General features: G+C 58.2%; 1 protein-coding gene across 3 annotated transcripts in view; it reads right to left on the bottom strand.

The window, feature by feature from the left end:
- Positions 1 to 6037, bottom strand: part of RAP1GAP2 (RAP1 GTPase activating protein 2) — a 43498-nt gene extending 37461 nt beyond the window's left edge. For all 3 annotated transcript variants that reach the window (XM_059865830.1, XM_059865832.1, XM_059865833.1), the window contains exons 1-2: positions 5893 to 6037; positions 2456 to 2491 (exon numbers count right to left, since the gene is read on the bottom strand). In XM_059865830.1, the coding sequence (XP_059721813.1) occupies positions 2456 to 2491; positions 5893 to 5936 (80 nt within the window). In that variant the 5' untranslated portion in view covers positions 5937 to 6037. The remainder of the gene's footprint in view (positions 1 to 2455; positions 2492 to 5892) is intronic.
- Between the last annotated feature and the right edge of the window lie 14669 nt (positions 6038 to 20706).

Here is a 20706-nt window from a genome sequence, read left to right as displayed (position 1 = left end):
GCTCCCCACGGCAGCCAGAGGCTCAGCTTCCTCCTGCAGGACTGGGGGCTCCAGAGCCAGGGCTGGCCCACGGCCAGGGCACTCAAACCCGAGGGGTGGGACGGGCACACCAGCTCCTGGCTGGGCGCCGATGCTCTCGGGTTCCTCTGCCCGGCAGGCACGGGCATGGCTCAGCTCCCTGGGGCAGAGCCAGACCCAGGCTCCAGAGCTGCCGGGGCGCTCACCGAGCCGAGCTGTTTGGCTGCAGCTGCCCGGGAATGCCCTGTACAACACCTTCCCTGCCCTCCTGCAGCTCTGGCACCTTTGCCTGTCACCAGAGGGGTCAGCTGGGCCCTGCCTGCGCTGCCAGGGCTCCCCACCATCACCTCTCCCGACACTGCCCCTCCGCAGCGCCTGCTCATGCTCTCCGGTCCCTCAGACACATCCACGGTTACCATAGGAACGAACGAAACCCGAACTGAAGAAGAAAACAGAGAGGCAGGCAGAGGGAGAACTGCTCTGGTGCCCCAGCGCCACCTGCGTGGGTGAGTTTACCCTGCCTGCGTGCTGCAGTTTGTCCCGGGGAGGACAGGCAGGCCGTGCCCTGCGCCCCTCGCCCTCCCACCCCAGCCGGGAGCGCCGGGCCGGGCTCGCTGCCTCTGCCCGGCAGTGCCGCTGTCTGCACAGCACGAGGCTCCCTGAGCTGCTCCAGGCCATGCGGAAAGCAGCTCCGATTTTCGGTAACTTGTACAGGGAAAGAAAACTTCCCATGCCTGGTGCCGCTGTGACACGGGTTAAGCCAGGACACTCCGACAGAGGCTGCAGCAATAACAAGAGGGCGCTAAAAACCCCAAAGTTTGGGTTTATGATATTTTTATAATTTTAAAAGCTTTTACAAATACGAAACGTGGCTCTGGCTGAGCCCCAATTACAGAAACACTTAATGAAGCAGCCTACCCACAGACAGAAGCACCACGGGCTATGGGAAGCATTAGCTGCAAACAGCAGGGGATGTTCATCAAAAGCTCCAAGGAAACTCCCTCCTCTGGCCAGGGCAGGAAAAGTAGAGATAGAGGGAGAAACGCGGCCCCGGATCCTCACCCTGCCCAGGCAGGAGCATGGCAGCATGCCCACACACTGGCACAGCATTCCAAGCTGCCTGGCACGGCAGAGAGAGGAGGGTACCGGGGGTTCTGCTGCGGAACTGCTGCAACAGCCTTTGAAAAAAATCAGGGCATGGTGTACAGCAGAGTGCAAAGAGAGGCTCAGTCCTTATCAGCTTCATGGAAAAAGGAAAGTCTGCAGAGAATTCCCTCCACTCCCCAAAGTGGTAAGCATTGATTTAAACTTCTCATTAGTTCAGCACAACCTGAGCAATGAGCAAAGTGCCAGCCATTCTGCTATGCCATTTACAGCGGGCATCGGGCTCGCTCAGGCAGCAGCTCCCCCAGGCTTTCCGGATACTTTTCCATTAATGAATAATTTGCACGATGATTATAGAGGGAAACCACATGAGCCATCACCCTATGCATTGCCTGGAGCCCAGGGGAGGCTTGGCCAGAGCATTTCTGCATCAGCACAGGGTGTAGCTGACAGCACTGGAGCTGCACATGTGCTCACGAGGGGGAACCCCGACCCGGGGCTCCAGGAATCCAGGATGCCCTACAGCGGGAGGGAAGGGATCAGTACCCAGGGTGTGCAGCCAGGAGGACAAAGCTGTGGGAGCAGGAGGCAGGTCCCAGACGGCCACGAATGCTGGGGGAGCAGAAAGCATCAGTGCCACCACTCCCAGACCTTCTCCACCTTCTCTTCCCCATTAGCCAAGGACACACCCCAGCAGGGATGGGAACCTCACACGGCTCACTCCATCACAGCACAGGACCTGGCCCAGCTACCACCTTGCCAGAGCTGCACAACCCACCCACCCACCAGTGTCCAGCAGTGTCCAGCAAGTAGTAAATCCACGATGGACCCACCAAGCAACACTGTCAGTGCACAGACTCCCCAGCAGCATCTCCACCCCCTCCAGAGCCCCTCAGCAGCACAGGAGAGCAGCTGGGTCACCGGCCTTCACTGTTCCACTGACACTCTCCAGATTGAAAAACAAAATACAAAACCTCCAGACTTCGCTGGATTTCCACCCAGAAGTTCAGTGCCAGCCTGACCTGCTGGTTCCCACCCCCATTAGCCCCGAGGCAGAGCTGTGGGTTGCCCCATGCACACCTCAGCCCACTGATCTCCCAGCGATCGTGTCACCGTGTTTGCTGCCATCTCCCAGTGCCTGATTCACTCCAGGCTTCCAGGAGAACAGACTGTGGGACACGCACGAGCGCGTGTCCTGGAGTGGGCGGACATGGCTGGACTCCACTGCACCAGCTGGAGCCCAGCTCCCAGGAAAGCATCCTCCACACACCGAGCCAGCTCCAGCCCCCACCCCGCGGGAAAGCACGGCACCAGGGAAGAGCCAGGTACTCACTTGATCTTCAGGCTGGCCAGCATTGTCTTGTCGATCCTGAGGAGAGAGCAGAGGAGGGTGTTACTGCAGGCACGGGGCTCCAGATGCAGCTGGGAGGGGTTGGGGACTGGGGGCTGCTGCCAAACACGACCTCAGCACATCATTTGGAGGTGCCAGCGCCCCGGCTGACACAACAATCACCACAGAAAGATTTCATTGGAAAACAAAAGCAACCAAGATTTAACCCAAAAGGAAGCCTGGCAGCAAGCAAGAAAAGACCCCCCTAGTTCTTTCCTGGTGCAGAACTGCTGCCTCCCAGTCTGGAATGCCAGAGGTGAGCTGGGAAGCAGAGGAGGGCACTGCCTGTGTCCCAGCTCTCTCCAAAGCACAGCTGCCACAAACCACGTATTCACAGATATTGGACCTGTGGCAGCCCTGACGGGCTGGGAAGATCCCCCCAAACCCCACATATTGCAACCCAGCCCCAGGCAGACAAAACACAGAGCAGCCCCATCACTCCCAGCCCTAGCTGGCTCATGTGGGACCAGGAGCCCCAGTTGCTTCACTCATTTCCCTGGCACTGGTAATGAGTGCTCATCTCCTCAGAATCATTGTGGTTACAGTCGTATTAATATTAATTAATGCAAATCATAGTAATGTCTCAAAATGCAAAATAATGTCTTTTGGCAGTCACTGAAAATGCTCTGTTATCTGCCACATGGAATTAATTCCACGTCTCAAAAAAAGACCAAAAAGCAAAATAACACCCCCAACACCCTCCTGTTTTGCACAGTGATCACAGAGAACACAGAAATACAGCTTCCCCCCACTAGCAGCTCTACCTTGTCCCCCCCAGGCTGGGCACTGCTGTCAGGAGGGGGCTGCCCCCGCGGGTGGCACAGGGGGCTGGGTCCTCAGCACTCTGTGGCACAGGCTGAGCCTGGCAGGCACTCAGGCACAGGCACCATCACCCTTCCCAGGGTCCTCACTTGCAGCAGCCTCACTCTCCCAAAACCCCATGGCCACGGGAGCTCTGTTCCAGGCATTTCCCCAAGCATCAGCTTCCATGCTCTGCTCTGGAGAAGCAGCATGCTGCTGCTCCTAAAAATAGATCTAGGGCACCTGCTATTGTGGCTTAATACCTTACAAGCCTGCCCAGACCTTGGTGATCATTAAATCACGTTGAACACCAGAGCATGTTGGGGAGCAGAGCTGTTTCCAAACTCAGTGGCAGAGGCAAAGCAGCCAGGGGACAGTGGGTGGCTGGGGCAGGTCCCATGGGACCTGTCCCTGAGTGAGGGCTGCACCAGTGGCTCCATCCGGAGCCACGGGAAGAAAAAACAGTTGTTGTTATTTGGCCTTTTAGAGTGAGAAGGGGAGAAACAACAACAACAACAACAACAACAACAACAAAGAAAAAAGGGAAAAAAAGAAAAAAAAAGAAAAAAAAAAGAAAAAAACCAACCACACAGGAAATAAACTGCCATGTTTGGGAAACCGCAGCTGCAGTGTGACTGTGAGAGCCGTTTGCCTGCCCGGCCCTGCCCTGCTCCAAAGGCGGCTAAATGAAACTGCCCACACCCCGCGGCCCCGGGCTCACCGCTCCGGGGGCAGCGCCAGCCCCGGGGCAGCGCTCACAGCGGCTTGGCTCACCATGTGCATCCCTACAGCCGGACTGGGGCCACCACGTCTGTGCCCCAGGACGAGCACACTGCTCCGAGACCTCGCTGGCAGCAGATGCAGCTGGAGGAGATCTTAAAAACCAGCAATTTCCAGCCCAGCAGAGGCTGGAAATAGCGAGTGCAGCCACAGCAGGAGGCGGCTGGGTGTGCCCAGGCACCTCACACGCAGCCCCACAGGAAGGGTGGGTCGGCCGGGACCGTGAGAAGAGGCAGGTGCAGGTACGGGGCTGTGGCAGGTCCCTCCTTTTCCAGTGCACGCCCAGGGAAGGGCTCTCGGGCAGCGCACTGGGCCTTCCAGGCGGCGCCTTCCCCGGGAGCCGGGGAGCAGCGCACCGATCCCTTGGGAGCAGCTCCCAGCCCACAGCTCGTAGAGAAGGGGTCTCCCCCGCCGCTCTCACCATGCAGATACTGGCGTGGTCTCTAAAGGAAAGCCCCTGTCCTGTTCCCCCAGCCCAAACTGCAAGCACAGCCCCCGAGAGCCAGTGCAGCCCCCCAAAAGCCGCCTCAGCCCCCAAGAGCCAGTGCAGCCCCCCAAAAGCTGGCAGAGCCCGTTTCCCTCAGTGACTCTCCAGCTCGTGATTTTCTTTTCCCTGCAACTGCCAAAGCACAGCAAGGAAAAAAAACAAAAACCAGAGCAGAGCCCAGCTGGCCCTGGATGCCCTGCCAAGGAGGGTCACGGCTCTGCTCCACCGCAGAAGCTCCTGGGATGGCCCCGGGCAGCCAGGGCCCCAGAGACACTGCTCTCAACGGGATCGTGAGACAGAGCTGCCAAGAGCTGCGATTTGGCCACCCCAAAATGAGCCCACATATCACAAAACTTATTTGTACAGAAGTCTATCCAAGTGCTCCCTTTGCCTTTGTAAGTAAAGAAAACCCAATCTGGCCAAGGCAGCTCTCTTGGCTTCAGCGAGGCTCTGCTCCATCCCAGGGGACCCTGCCGAAAGCCTCGGCGCTCCAGCTGTCCTCCCGGTGCCCTCGCAGTTACTCAGCATTTCCCCCAGCCGGTCTCGGGCAGCTCCACGTCCCCGGCACCACATCCCCCTCAAAGCCCCGGGGCTGCCACTGCCCAGTGCCTGCAGCCCCTGCGGAACGGGGAGGGTGCAGAGCAGCCTTTTGCCCCCCACACCGCCACAGCCTCAACACACTTGGAACAGGCACAGAACACCTCGGAGAGGAGACCTGACGAGAGGGCAGAGGGAGAGCCGTGTGGTTTCCTTAAGCTGTTTCCCTACAGATGAACACCTCTCAGAGAGAAGAGAGGAGCACACAGTCCCGCTGAGCTCGGGGTGCAGGCAGCAGCCGTGGTGCTCTGCTGAGGACAGACAAGGAAAGGATGACTCCTGCGGGTGCCAGGAGCCTGCCCTGGACCAGGAGGGAGCTTGCTGCGCACCCCAAGGCGCCCAAAGTGGCTGCAAGCATCGCTGTCTGAGTACGGGCAGGGCAGGCAGCAGGGAAAGTAGCGAGAGAAAGGCGCGGGGGCAGCCACTCCTGCAGGTACCGTGCCCACAGGAGCCCCCGGGGCGCTCCCCTCACTGCCCGTCAGCCGCGGAGCTCACGGGGTGCTGCTCAAGGGCTGAAGCTGTGCCAGGCTTGCTGCGGGCACTGGGGCAGGAAGGTCCTTCCCGACCCGCATGGTCGGGCTGGCACGGGCCGAGGGCAGGGCTCTGCCCGAGGGCACCGCGCCCGGTGATTCCTGCTCCGACAGGAGGGGAGGGAAGCGTCCCGCACGGCTCCCAGCAGAGCCAGGGAGGCAGGGAGGAAGGGGAAGGCACCCACCAGCCGTAGCCGCCGAAGGAGACGCTGCGCTTCCTCTGGAACATGTTGGTGGCTTGGTGCTGCCAGGGCGCTGCGGGCGTGGGGACAGCGGGGACAGGACAGCCGGGACGGGACAGCCGGGACGGGACAGCGGCAGCCGAGCGGGCACGGCCGGAGCGGCGCTGTGCCGGGCGGGGGGATCCCAGCACGCCCCGTCCGCCGCCCCCAGCGCAGCAGCGCCTGCACACGCGCACACACCAACACCACAAAAAAAGTCATTTCCTTTTCTTTTCGGGGCCACAGGCTTTTCGCAACCTCACGCTGCAAATATCGTATTTCTCCTAATGGCGGGACCACCAGCAGTGCCGCACGGGCAGCGGGGCTGAGCCACGGCCACCGTGTCACCCCCAAACACCGTGCCCTGCGGCTGCCCCGGCCACTAAGGCCCGACCCAGAGGGTCTCTGGTGGCAGCGCGGTGCTCTGCCTCTTCCTCTCTGTCCCCGAAACGGCCGCGCTGCAGTCACAGCACCAGGCTGGCTCCCTGGTAGGGGAACCCCCACCCAGCCCTCCAGTGCCCCTCAGGGGACATCCCACCGACGGCACCAAACCTCAGTAAGCAAAACCCCATCACTTCATCTCTCGTGGCAAACAGATCCCACCATCCCAGAGCCCAGCAAGGCATCTCCCCTTAGCTCCCATGCAGCTGCTGCCTGTGGCACAGGTTTTCCATCCTCTGGTTCCCTGGCAGCTCTGAAAGGCTGAAGTGGCATCTGCAGCCAGACCACCACCCGAATTCCCCTGTCCTTTAACAGCCACGCTTCAGAAATCCCACAGGAATGGAAATGCTGACATCTAGCTGGGTATGAGCTCCCACCCATCACAAATTCCCAGAAAACAGATGCTGCTCCCTGCACCACGCTTTGGGCATCGTAGGGCACAGCAGAGCTGTGGGGAGATGAGCCCTGTTGCGGGGGTGGGCATGGTGCTCAGAGGCTGAGTGAGGTGCCCAGGTGTCCTCACACCTTTCACCTCGCCAAACCAACCAGCAGTGCCCACCTGCACCCACTGAGAGCTGGGCTACCCCAGGGGACCACCACCACTGCAGCTCAAAGGCCAGAAAGAGCCTCTGACTGCCAAGGTCCAGCCAGATCACTCACCTCCTACCCCGGTGAGCCAAGCCAACGCCTGGGGTGGACTCACAGCATCCCCTGCCCTGGCACTCCACGCAGTGCTGGCTCCGGGGTCAGAGGCAGCTCTAGCCCAGCATTCTCACACAAGCACCCAAAAGCTTTAAATTGAGAGGCACTTGAATTCTATCTGATGTGTGAAAAAAGGGGTGGAGGAGAGAGTGCATAGGGAGCTGGAGAGAGAAATCACTCAACTCCAGGGAAAAAACTTGGACTGAAATCCAGCTATTTCAACTCCTACTTTCTGCCCACAGCCTTAAAGGGATGAAACGATGGAAATTCTTTTAATTTTAGAGCTCTTAAGGACATTAGTTTAAAAAAAAAAATGCTGCAGGCTTTGAAGCCATAATTCAGGTGCTACAAAATATCTGGAGCAGTCATTTGCTTGGAACACGTTTGTTCTTGGCCTGCATGATCTGTGTCAAAGCTCTGCACCAACAGCAGTGTGACGTTATCCTCTCGCTTCATCTTCCCCCAGGTCATGTCTTCCTTACACTCCTCCCAGTTGATTTTTGCCCAGCTCTACTGAGCTGCTCACAATTAAAATGTCTGAAAACAAAAGCTTTGGGTGTAGCCAGGCTCTGCCACACACTGGAACAGGACCCAGTGTGGCTGCTCCAGCACAGCCCTGCGTGCAGAGGTGTGGGACACGAAGTGACAGTGGCTGTGGGAGGCACTGACCTTAGCTGGTACCACGCCAGGAGCAACTTGGAGAGCCCCAGAGACACGGCCAGCTTTAGACCTTTCCCCTTTTCCCCCTGCAGCACCATCTGCTGCATCTTGTTCTGCTGCTTCAGCCCTGTGGGAGCTCACCTCGCCGGAGGTGACACGGACACAGGAAGGGTGGCAGGGACACGCACAGCAGGGCAGGACCTGGTTCCCCTTTGCCTCAATCAGTAGGTCATTGTCACTCCTGCAGCTCTTCCTCATGTCATGCCAAAGCACAGGGTAACCCCCCATGCCTGCCCCAGGATGTCAGAGCACAACAGGGCAGGACCCTGCACAGCCATAGGGAAGCATTCCCATTTCCTGCTGCCCAGGAGGGAGCGGGGCAGGACCCTGGACAGCCATAGGGAAGCATTCCCATTTCCTGCTGTCCAGGAGGGAGTGGGGCAGGACCCTGCACAAGCCCACCTCGCCCTGCTCCAGCACCTGGGGATACCCGTGGCTGGGAGTGGTGGAAGCGGAGCTCTTCCTGCTCCCCACATAACTGGCAGCCCCCCAGGGCCACATCAGCTACCACAGATCCGGTGGCACGCTGCATTTCAACCAGGCAAAGGTTAAAAATGCAGCAGGGGCCCAGCCTCAGCTGCCCCGAGGCCACCAGCCTCCCTCCCTGCCGGGTACCACACCACTGCCTGCCCAGCACCATCTCACCCGCAGGGGCGTGCCTCCAGAAATAGTCTCTGCAATGACATTTTCTCACTTCCCCTCTTCCCCCCGAGGTATTTCACGCAGGCTCAAAAACAACAAGGAGAAAACCTTCCTACTTTCAGAGCAGGCACAGGCAAATCATAACCAAGCAGCCAAAATTAGGGAACAAAACCCTGGGGGAGGACGACTCCTCAGTACCATCTGCACCAGTCTAAATTAACATCTCCCAGGGGCCTCTGACAGAACCAGGATCCCACTGCTCCAACCAGCCTGGTGAGCAGCCCCTGCCTGCTGGGAACAGTGCCACACTGCTGGTGACACCGCAGAGCAGGATTGTGCCTAGCAAGGCCAGCATAATTCCTCCTTTTCTTACTGGGATTGCATCATTAGTGCTTTAATATTGCCTGCGGCACTCTGAGGGCATCCAGCTTCCTATTATAATTCTAAAGAAGGCTGTGGGCACCCAGAAATATTAGATTTTGTCCTGACAGGAAGAACATGCTGTGCGCATCATCAGCTTGACCTACAGAGCAAAGGAAAACAGTGTCCAAATTACCTCTGACTCAGTTCATGGAATATTTAAACACTGTTTTCTCCCCTTTATGGTACTGCTGAAGTGAAAAGAGAAACTTGATGTCTTAAACGCAGCTTCCCACAAACCCAGCTTGCTCTCAGGGGTGGCTCTTCACTGTTCAACAGCTTCAGACCAGAAGGACTGGGAGGCTCCTTCAGCCACCACGCTGGGGAGGGGAGGCTGTGTGTCACCCAAGGGGACAGCTTCAGACAAAGGATGGGAAGGCCAGAGCCCTTCCTGAGCCCAAGGCCATGCGCAGCTCAAGCTGCAAACCATGCTCCAGGTCCTCTTCCACATTCTTGAGAAACCACTGATGGCTCATGGACTCATCCCTATGTCCAAAGTGATCTGACCACTCCTGCTTATTTCTGTGGAAATGGCTGAGAAACAGATCCTGGAGGGAGCCACCACGTGACCTGCAAAGCATCACTTCTCAGGCAGCTGGCACAGAGGGATACTTACACCAGGTGTGGCAGCACCAGCTTTCTCAGCAGCCCAGGAAGCACCCAGCCCAGAGGAGAGAAACCCAGGAAACCAACAGGTGCTGGCTGACAACCTGGCCCCCATGCTGGCCAGGTGCCTGTGACCCCCAAAGCCCCACTGCCTCTCCCACCATCACATGAACCAGCTCTTTGCTGCAGAGGGACACAGATCGTGTCTCATCACAGCCCTGTATGCAGAAACTCATCACACGGGCTCCCAGGCTCATTGAATTCTTCTCAGCCCACTGAATTTACTGTACAGGATTGTTTGTTTTCTCAAGGCCACCCATTTTAGAGTCCTGCCTTGATAGCAAGGGCATGAAATTCCTCTCTCCTGAAAAGGCTCTCTAGGAAAAGCCTGATCAAGCACACAGATTTTCTGTGCCTGTTTTCTCCACCTCTTCCAACCACCCCCTTCCCATGCCAGTGGAGCCTGAGGGAGGATGCTCCAGGGAAGCAGCAGAGGCTCCCATCCTCATGCAGCCTGCCTCCCCAGGGCCCGGCAGGAAGGTTGCTCTGGGCATCCACGCCATGCCCACATGGGTGCCCTGCACAGGCTGCTCCAGAGACAGGGCAGCACCACTGCCCCCGCCATGCTCCTCTGTGCCTGTGCCATCCCTGCTGCAGGCAGACAGCAGCTGCCATGCCAGCAGCAGGTCCTGGGCGCTGTCACCATGGCTACCTGCACATCCACGGCACATCAGTCCCACTGCCTGCAGGAGCCCAGCGCTCCTTCGCCCAGGCAGTGCAGGGGCTGCTGGAAGGAGGATGCACTGGGGCAAACCTCCACAAAAACCTGCTCCCAGTGGCAGGCTGGCACTGGCAGCTGCGCCAGGAGCTAGAGGGTGTTTGGCCCAATTCACACAACAAACAAGGAGCAGGGGGGTGGCTGCAGCCAGTGAAGAAATTGTGGAGAGACAGAAAAAGAACAGCTTAAACTGAAAACCAGGGCTGGGAAAATGTGGGGGCGGGATGAAAGCATGGGAATGAGAGAGACCTGAACATGCTTTGGCTGGAAATTAGGAGGTTTCTAATTTTCAATACAATCAATCTCTGGAACAGTTTCCTAATTATGGAAACAAAGGAATCAAAAATACCCCAACCCCCTCATCGAGACTCAGAAAATTAAAGATGTTACACAAGATGATAAATTCTAGTGTCCCTGTCCGTAGGAGGGGGTTTGGAACTGGGTGACCTTTAGAGTCCCTTCAAGCCAAACCATTCTGTGATCCTGCAATGCCCACAGCAGCAGGGCACTGGGCTCACCAACCCAGATGTGTCCTGGCACCTTCCCCTGACCAGGGCTGCTCCTCTCAGACACCCCTGCCCTGCACCCCGGCCTCAGCAGCAGACAGGGAACCTGTGGCTGCCCAAGGCTGAGCTGCACTGGCACAAGGTCAGACCTCAGCAGCCGGGGCTCAGGTTTGAGGCCAAAGCCGTGCGTGGACACTCTGAACATTGCAAACAAGCCACATGGGGCTTGGGCTCGAGCTTTTCCAAACCCTGCTATGTCTTGCCAACATCACCTCTATTTTTCAACCATTTTGGGTGGATTTTTCAAGAGCCAGGCTGAAACCAAATCACAGTTAAGCAACAGTCCTTCTGGCATCCAGCTTGGAGGCAGATGTTAACTCCAAGCAAGGATTCATCTACCCCCACAAAACTGCAAAACTGTCTGTGGAGAATGAGCTGTTTTTAGCCTCTGGAAAAAATGTCTCTCCTCCTGTTGCTGCTGAAGTCCTGTTCCTGTTTCCACAGCAGCAGCATCCACCAACCACCAGAGCATCTGACCAGGTACCCGACAGGCAGCAGCAGCAGCAGCAGAGGGCCTCTCTGAGCAGCCTCAGGACCCTGCTACCACACAGACATGCTCAGGGATGAAGGGAAGGAAGGACGATAAAACAAACAAGCAAAGAAAAAGGCATTTTTTTGCGATGGTTATCCTCTCTAGTGGGAGGAACCGGCAGCAGAGGGAGAATGCAGTATCTGTGAAACGTGGTGTGTGCAAGCGCGAGCCGGCTGCCTGCAACCACACCGCGCGTTGGATCTGAATTCAAACTCTTTGGCATGATTCCAGCCTTCAATAAACTGTGCTTTGTGGACAGATATTATGTCCCCTCTGCTGCTAAAACAACAAGCAGTCTTAAAAAAAACAGCAGAGCCTCGAGCGTGTAGAAGATGACACAACCTGGCAGGATCCATCTCACAGCCTGCATTCGCCAGGGATGCAAACAACATCTCACACAGCCCTCACAGGCTCTGTGCAGCTCCACGCCAGGCACATCGGTGCTCTGCCCGTGGGAATGAGCGGGATGAAGGGAAACGCTCAGCCTGGTGAGCAGACACTGCACCACTTTCCTGTCAGGGATGAGCTGCAGCCTCGCACAGGGACGGCGGTGTGGAGGATCGCCCCAGCGGACTGGCGTGGGGCACGCAGGGAGCCTCAGACGCTCCTTTTCTGTGCAAACACCTGGGGCTCCCAGGTGCCAGGAGGTGCCCGGGGGAGGCAGGACAAAGCCACCGGCATGACACCGGACCCCACCACCCTGACCCCCGGGGACGGCAGGCAGAGCCCCGCACGGACTGCTGGAAATCGCCTCCTCGAATGGTTAATATTTTAAGAGCGGTGCTGGCAGCCACTTCACCGTCCTCCCACACATGGGTCCCGGTCCACCGTCCCCAACCCTGAGCCTCCGTACAGCCCCCGGCTCCCGGCCCCCAGCCCTGGCACCGCGGCTGCCAACGCAGACGGAGCAGCCGAGAGGGCACCGCGGCCGCGGGGCTGCCCCGCCAGGAGCACGTACGTACCGCCGAGGATGGAGCCGCAGCCCCGCGCCGTGCCCGCCGCTCGCCGCCTGCGGATCCCGCCGCGGTGGCGGAGCCGGCCCCGCTCGGGGCGGGGCGGGGCGGGGCAGCACGGTGCGGGGCCTTGCGGGGCGGGGCCGAGCCGTGCGGAGCGGGGCCGAGCCGTGCGGAGCGGGGCGGCACGGTGCGGGGCCGTGCGGGGCCGTGCGCGTTCCCCGCCCGCCGCCGCGGCCCCGGCAGGCTGCGGGGCAGAGCCTGGTCCCGCCGCCCTGTCCTGCCAAAGGCAGTAACACAGCCCCGCCGTGGCTGCCTCCTCGCTCCCTTCCCGCCGAGCAGCCGCTGCAGCGGGCGGCCCGGCCCGCAGCGTCCCCGTGCCTGTCCCCGCGCCCCAGCGGTGCCCGCGGCTGCTCCTGCCGAGCCAGAGTTTACACCTGGGCTGCCTTGGGAGACAAACATTTTACTCCAATGAGAGAGATACACACACCACTCATAATTGGTCGCTGGTGTCTACAGACTCTCCAGACGGCTCCGGGTAACTTCCCAAGGGAAACTTCCAGGTAACTTTTCCTCTGGGAAATCAAACGAATCCAGGGGAAATTAACCCCGCCGGGAAATCAAATGAATCTAGTGAAATTAACCCCAACAGCACTTAACATTAATTATAAATGATGTTACATGCATTCCAGTTGCACGTGCCAAATGAAACATGCACATCAGGCGCGAGGCTAACACAACCTCTGAAAGCAATTTGCAAAAATTAGTTAAAATCAATAAACAGCACAGTCATTCCAGTTTCTGGAAAGCCTCTCCAGCGGCAGGCAGAGGAATTCCCATCGCGGGAAGCAGATGGCAGCAGCAAGCGTGTGTGCCGTGGCTCCTGCCGGGAGCAGCTGCACCTCCCTCGTGCCCCTGGAAGTCTCTCCCAGGTGTGAATGTCACCTCCTTCCCCCCCACCCTGCCTGCCCTGCGTGAAGAGCACCCACAGCCCTTCCTGTCCTGGGAAATCCAAGTCTTTTGGGCACCTGCTTCCTCTGCAGCCACCCTCCCACTCTTCTCATCCATGCAATTCCAGGCAGATAAATACTTCAGGGCTTTAAGGGCTCTTGGAGCAAAACTGCTCCTGAAACAGAGAGGGAAGAGCTCTTAGTGCCACAGCCACTCAGGGACTCAGCATGTTCCCGAGCTCTTTGCAGGCCAGAGAGCAGATGCTGCTCTGTGTGTGTCTGGAGGCCCATGAGGCTTTTATGTTAATGGTGTTTTATCATCAAACACGCGGTGGGCACCGACAGCAATGCATATGCATCAGCAGGGAGAGCCACAGCACATGACTGGGATGTGGTTCCCAAGGGGAGAGTTTAAGCACCGACCAAAATCAGAGGATCAGAACAGGGATCATTTTCCAATGATCACTGCTGCTGGGGGAAACAGCCCCTGGCTACCATCTGTTTTTAAGTAAATCTCAAGTGCTGCCCACATAAAGCAGATCCTCAACCAAAACCATGGGGACGGTTACAAGAAGAGTTTGGGCAGACAGGTGATAATTTGTCCTTTCCACTGCTTTAAACTAAACCACGCTCTTATGTGGTGTTTGCAGCTCCTGGTGCAACCGCTGCACCTGGCACTTTATTTTAAAGCAAAGCCCAAGATGCTCATGTATCACAGGGCTCCTGGACAGGCTCAGAAGGCCCGTATCAAAACCACAAGGGCTTGTGAAAGAGCAAGCAGCAGGGTGTGCCAGTGCCCCCCAGAGTGCCCAGCCCTGCGGCCCGCAGCCCCCTCACCTGCTGGGGGAGCCCAGGTCTGCCCGGCTGACGATGCGGTGCTGCTGGGGCGAGTAGAGCCACTGGAAAGCCGTCAGCGTCCTCTCCTCAACGCGAAAGCGGCCCTCTCGCACGTACCTAAAAATAAACCCAGGGAGACTGAAATATTCATCAGCCCTGGATTGCGGGAGGGAGCGCAGCACGCAGGAGCGGCTGGCTCCACACCACCACGTTCCTCAGGGGCAGCAGAAAATCCCTTTACAGCCCCTTATCTGCCTGATCCCTGTGCCACCCCCACCCTCACTGCCCCCCAGCCCACGCACCCACGGCCATGTCTGGGACAGGGCATCCCTCGAGACTGACCCCCAGGGAGGGGTCCCTGCACCCTCCTTGGACATCTGTGGGGCCACTGCCAGCTGCAACCCCTGTACAGCCCCAGGGAACAGAGCCCCCAGCCCACTCAGGGGCCTCGGAGCAGACCCACAGGCCCCTGTGACTGCCTTGTGCACAAAAGCAAAGCACAAACATTCCCAAAGCAGCACAGGACATTGCCCTGTACAGCCCCAGGGGAGGGAGGTACAGCACCCCCTGCTCAGCACCATCATCTTGGGGTACAGCCTGCCCCCAGCACCCACCCACCCCCAGGCCAGCCCCGTCCCCAGGCTGACCCTGGCTCCAAGCCTTTTCTAGCACCACTTCGAATGCCAGGCCAGATGTTGAGGCTTATCCAGTAATAGTCAAGTGAATTGATGGTTATGAATTTTATTAGAAGAGTGTGGGTTCCCTGTTAACTGAGCAAAATTCTGATAACTGCAGTTGTTTCCATCTTTTGGAACAAAATCCTGCTGCCTGCTTCCATGCCAGCAGCCAGCTGCACTTCATACACACTCCTCTGAACGTGAAATTTCATCAGCAAGCAATTAATAAGTTAAAGCCCCTGTAGTACTGATTGGAGGCACACACACACAGCTGCAGCAGCCATGAACCTCAGCCAGAGCTGGAGAGAGCTCCTCTCCCTTCCTCTGCATATGGATGCTCCAGGAGGTTCATTCCCAACGTTAACCCAGGGATGTGCCCACACTGTCTGGATGGGGCTGAGGGGAGGTTCCACTGTGCCATGAGCTCCCCACATGCTGCTGCTGGGCTCTGTGACCTGCCTGAGCCCACCCAGCCCTGCGGGTCCTGTGGTGCTGGGGGCAGTGACAGTGCAGGAATGTGACTTCACACTGCAGCTAAAGGAAACACAAAAGGCTCCCTGAGCATCCCCAGACCAGAGTGACCTGCCAATTTTCTAGTTAAAAGCAACCAAGCACGGTTCGATGCTAGTGCTCCCTGCAGCTCTGGGATATGATAACTGTGCACAGAGCAGAGGCAGGGCAGCCAAGGTGTCCCTTGGGAAGTGGTGGTGAGGCAGTGGGGATGCAGAACAGCAGGGCCACCCAGCTGCTGTAACAGTTTGTTCAAGTGTGTGAGGGAAAAAAGTGTCCCTTGCTGAAAGGAGCGGGGAAAAGGGAGGGAGAGAAGAAGAGAAAAATATTCAGCGATTCCCACTCTTGCCCTGGTTTGAGGGGCTCCCAGCTACAGCTGGGGCACTGGCGCCCAGCGCCGGCCTGGCTCGGGCTCTGCTCCCGCCCGGGGACCAGCCCGGGCCCGTCCCAGCGCTTCCATCAGCATCCCCAGCAGCCGCCCAGCCACAGCCTGGCATCGCCGCAGCGCCCTGCTCAAAAGTCACAAGCTTCGGACGTCACAAACTGCACAATTCAACATAAAAGAACACAAAGCTTGTTCTCAATGTCAGCCCGTCCCGGCTGCTCCGGGCACAGACACTGCCCTGTTCCAAGCCCCATCCCCGCACGCCAGAGACCGGAGCAGCCTCAGCACGCCACGCGAGTCCCGGGGACTCCCCCGGAACGAGGAGACCTCGGCATCCCGGCACGCTGCCGCTCCCACGCTTCCTCCTCAGCGGCCAGCACCCTTTCCCAAGTGCAAAGTCTTCGGGACCCGACTCTCCTACTTCTGCCAGCGATCCCCCTCCCAGCACGGACCCGCCCCCTCCCTGCGCCCCGGTGTGTCCCCCCCAGCTGGAGCAGACGCCCCGCCGGGTCCCCCGCTCCGGCCGGGACCCCGCGGCGCCCCTCGGAGCGCCCCGCAGCATCCCAGATCCAGGGCGAGGTCCAGTGTCCCCTCAACCCTACCAGGGGGGTCCCCCGGGCTGGGAACATCCCCACGCCTAAGCCCAGACCTCTCGCAAGCTGAGCCCCTCCGGTCTCAGGCTCGGGTGCTCCTTGCCGAGAAAGCCGGGACCCCCGGCCCCCCCGCACTCACCAGCGCACCAGCTCCCACCGCCGCTCCCCCGCCGCCTTGCCCGAGGCCATCCCGGGGGTCCCGCCGGGCGGGGGGAGCCCACAGACCCCGCTCGGAGCTGGCTGCGGCCCCGGGGCTGGGGCGGCTGCGCCGGTTCCTGCGCTCCCGCCCCCTCCGGCGGCCGCGGGACCCGGGGGGGCCTGGCCCCGGGCAGGTGCGGGGGGGCCGCACCGCTCGGCCCGGTTATGTAAAGCGTTATGCAACGCCCCCACCGGGGCGGCCCCGAGGGGCACACAACGCCCCCGGTACCTCTCTGCGGACCCCGGAGTCTCGCCCCGACCAGCCGGACCCCGTCCGGGGCTCCAGGAAACAAACGTTTGCCAGCCTCTTAAACACTCAGAGCAAGTCGCGCTGAGCATCCCAAAGTGCCTCGGGAACAGCCACCGGGGCAAAGAACCCCCAGGACGGGGCCCTGGCACCCCGGTGCTCCCCGAGCCCCCCACTCACCCAATCCCGCTCAAGTGCGCAGGGGCGGGCGGAGGCCACACCTGCCCAGCCGGGGGGGCTGGACCCCGCCCCTGGTCCTGTCACGGTCCTTGCTCGCTGTAAGAGCACCCACCCATCCCACCTGGCAGAACCGGCAGGACTATTCTCCCATAAATCCAAAGTAAAACCTGCCCGAGCCGGAACTTTCCTCCCAGAGCCCCTGGGCGCTGCAGGGGGCTCAGGAAGCAAACCACACGTGCAGTCAGGTGTTACTGCAAGGAGCTTTAAACCACCCAGAAAGCTGTTTCCTAAAAGTGGTATTCTGGCCCTAAATCCTCACTTTTCTGATCTTTGAAAACTTAATTTCACAGCTCAGCAAACCCAGGTGCTGCATCCACAAGCCAACAGCTTCATTTAAAGCAAATGTTGTTAATTACTCAAGTAAATTCCCGTTATTGGTAATTCTGCTGGTGTTGGGTACAAACACACCTGAAGGGCATTGACACCTCCCCACAGCTGGGGAGCAGAGGTTGCTTAGCCATGCTATCTGGAGAGGCTGTGCCTTGCCTGGGCCGCAGAAAGGGAACTCAGATTCTCCCAAATCTGGGCAGTGGCCTGCCCTCCACAGGGGCTGTCATCTCCTACAAGTCATGGGCTGAAGGCTGGAGAGAGCAACCTGGCCAGAGAGAACACGTGCACGTGCCAGGTGGGCAGCTGGCAGAGGGCATCCCCCACGGGAGCCCCGCACTGGCCCTCCTGTGTGTGCCAGCTGTGGCCAGGAAACGGCTGGCACCCCACATTCGATGCTTCACCATTACAATTTTAAAAGACCTAGGAGATCTAAAAATAAAAGGAACCTTCATTAAAAAAATTTAAACAATGAGAAAAGTTAAAAATTAGAGTGTTCACATATCATATATGCACTAACACAGAGGAACAAATTGCATTGCTTAGCTCAAGCAAATATCCTTACGAGTAGATATTTTTCAATCCCTGTGGAAATGTTAAGCTTATGTTAAATTTATTAAAATCCTCCAGCTTTTAGCCTTTAGACTTTAAGGAGCTTCTTATTAGTTTCTTCAAAGCAATTAGAAAGCACACACACACTACATTTCAATTAGGTTGAAAAATAATATCTGAGGCAAAGTTAAACTCATTTATAAATTAAATGAAAAAATCCCCTTAATAATTAACTCGGGGGTGGCAGGGGAAAGCTCTGGTCTCAAAGCACTCTGTAGCCACCCTGGAAGGGCACAGGATTCAGGCTAACTCCAGTGCACATGGGATGCAGCTCCCATTGGGAATCAGCTGTTTGTTCCAGGAATCAGTCACCACTGAAGGGACCTGGGCTTACCCAGCACAGGCCCTTGGCCACATCCAGACCTGCCGGCAGAGGCTCCATCCCTCAGCTCCTCTGGCAGCCCAGGAAGGAGGGATGGTGGCAGAAGCAGCCCCAGGTGCTGCCCGGGGCCTGTCCCTGCTTGCTGACTGTGGCACGGAGCGAGACTTGGGGACCTCTGAGGACAGAGCGAGGCCGTGGTGCCCAGCACCCTTTGCCCCTGCAGGGCAGCACAGCCCTGGCCCTGCCCAGCCCTCCGGGTGCGGCGTGTCCAGCGCGGCCACAGCGGGAACGCAGGCGGGCACGGCCCCGAGGCAGGGACACGGGCACACAGACACACACACACACGTGCACACACTCATACACACACTCATACACACACTCATACACACACACAGACACACACACACACGTGTACACACACAGACACACACACACATACACACACACACACACACACACACACACACACACACACACACTCATGTACACACACAGACACACACACATGCACACACACAAACACACACACACACACACACACACACTCATGTACACACACACAGACACACACTCATACACACACACACAGACACACAGACACACAGACACTCATACACACACACACACACACATGTACACACACACACACATGTACACACACACACACATGCATACACATGCACACACATAGACGCACGGGTGCTGCCTGTGCCGGTGCTGGTGCCGGTATCGCTTATCCTTACCGCAGCCGGTGCCGCTGTCTCCCGGTGCCGGTGCCGGTGCCGGTGCCGGTGCCACTAGAGGTCAGTGCCGGCACGGAGCAGCAGCGGCGGCGGCGCCGAGCCCAGCCCCGCTCGGAAGAGCTGCCGCCCGCAGCCCCATCCGCAGTGCCCGCATCCCGCATCTCTCACCCCACGGCTCCGCATCCCGCAGACTTCATCCCTACATCCTCACATCCCCACATTCCCCATCCTGCATCCCCCAGTCTCCACCAGCCTCGGACCAGGGGAGAAGCCACGTTGCTGCAGCAGAACCCGGGGCTGGGGCACTTGGTGGGTGCCCGTGAGCAGGGGCTGCCAGCGCTCTCACAGAGGCACATGGCAGTGAGATGTCTCCAAGCTGAGGTATAACAGGCAAGGAGCTGACTGCCTCTGCCCAGCAGGCTCTGGAGCTCAGTCACGCATCTGAAGCGGCAGCAGGGACCTCCAGTTCCTCCTGAATTGGTATTCCTGCCATTTTTGCCTCCCTCGATTGTAACCTCAGACTTGTTTGAGCAGGAACTCCTGTTTCTAGGAGCAATCAGGGAGTGGGGAAGAGATGCAGCATAATTGCAGCGCAGGACATCACAGTGGCTGGAAGCATCAGCAAAGGGACTGCCATGTCATGTCCTGCTCAAAAAAGCTGCCAGCGAAACCAGTTAATTTTGGTGATGGGAAACGTGAGCAGCCTGTGTGCAGCAGAGTGACCCCAAGTTGCCAGGTGATGGCTGTGGAGCAGCCGACATTCCCCGCGCCGTGCTGGGTGCAGAGGATGCGCTGCGCTCTGCTGCTGTCCCGCCAGCAGGCTGCATCCCGGAGCGATGACCTCATTCACAGAGCAGCTCTCCGTCCCTGAGTGCCTGACCTTGACTCTTTGCAGGCTTGTCTTTTATCCAGTGGAAAATCAATGAAAATTGTACAAACCGTGTGAAACATGATGCACTCAGACGTTCCCCCTCTCTCCTCCCCCCACCTTCCGTCTGTAGCTCACTGCTGCTCAAGTTAGCACACAAGCTGGGGGAAGACACAAGGAGACATTAAAAACACCCCACACCCCAAACATGGCACACTGCCCCGAGAGGGACAAGTGACACCTTGGCAAGTGTTGACCTGAGGGTCACAAATGGGCGAGGGGGGCTCCACGTGAGACAGTGCTGCTCTGAACGGCTGCACTCTCCCCCTTCACACAGGCATCTGTGACCTCTTAAAATTTCTTGCTTCAAGAAGAACTCATTTTTCAGAGAACACAAGTTGAGAGGAGCCCACAGAGCAGTTGGCATGATGGGGCGAGCATTGGGAGGCCCTGAAGCTCTCCATTGGGCTGTCAGGGGCTGCAAGCAGATCTGTCTGAATAACTTATTGCAAATGAGCTTCTTGTGTGTGCATGTACAGACCTTCAGACCACGCTGCTCATCTTTTCTCCTGATTCAATGATTTCTTTCTTTGTATGAACTAAACTTAGTCTCCATAGATGAGCCCTAACACCAAGCACAGCCTTTCTCAACGACCAGAAACAGGCCAGGCTGGACCTCAGCACTGTGCATCAGGTGAGGGTCCAGTCCTTGGCCGTTACTGTGCAGAGATGTCTCAAACCTCCTGTATCACACCTGGAGCATGTGCTTTGCTGCAGGCACAGAGCAGTCTATTGGCCACAGCACACCCTTGCTGGATCTGTGGAGCACCAACACTCACCCAGAGCCTGGAAGCATTGAAGGGGAGGGAAGGATGTGGGATGGCAGAATGGTACCACAGACCACGCTCT

Source organism: Haemorhous mexicanus, chromosome 22, assembly GCF_027477595.1.
Source record: "Haemorhous mexicanus isolate bHaeMex1 chromosome 22, bHaeMex1.pri, whole genome shotgun sequence".
Lineage (NCBI taxonomy): Eukaryota > Metazoa > Chordata > Aves > Passeriformes > Fringillidae > Haemorhous > Haemorhous mexicanus.
Note: the sequence above shows the minus strand (reverse complement) of the source record. Positions and strands in the feature narration are given on the sequence as shown.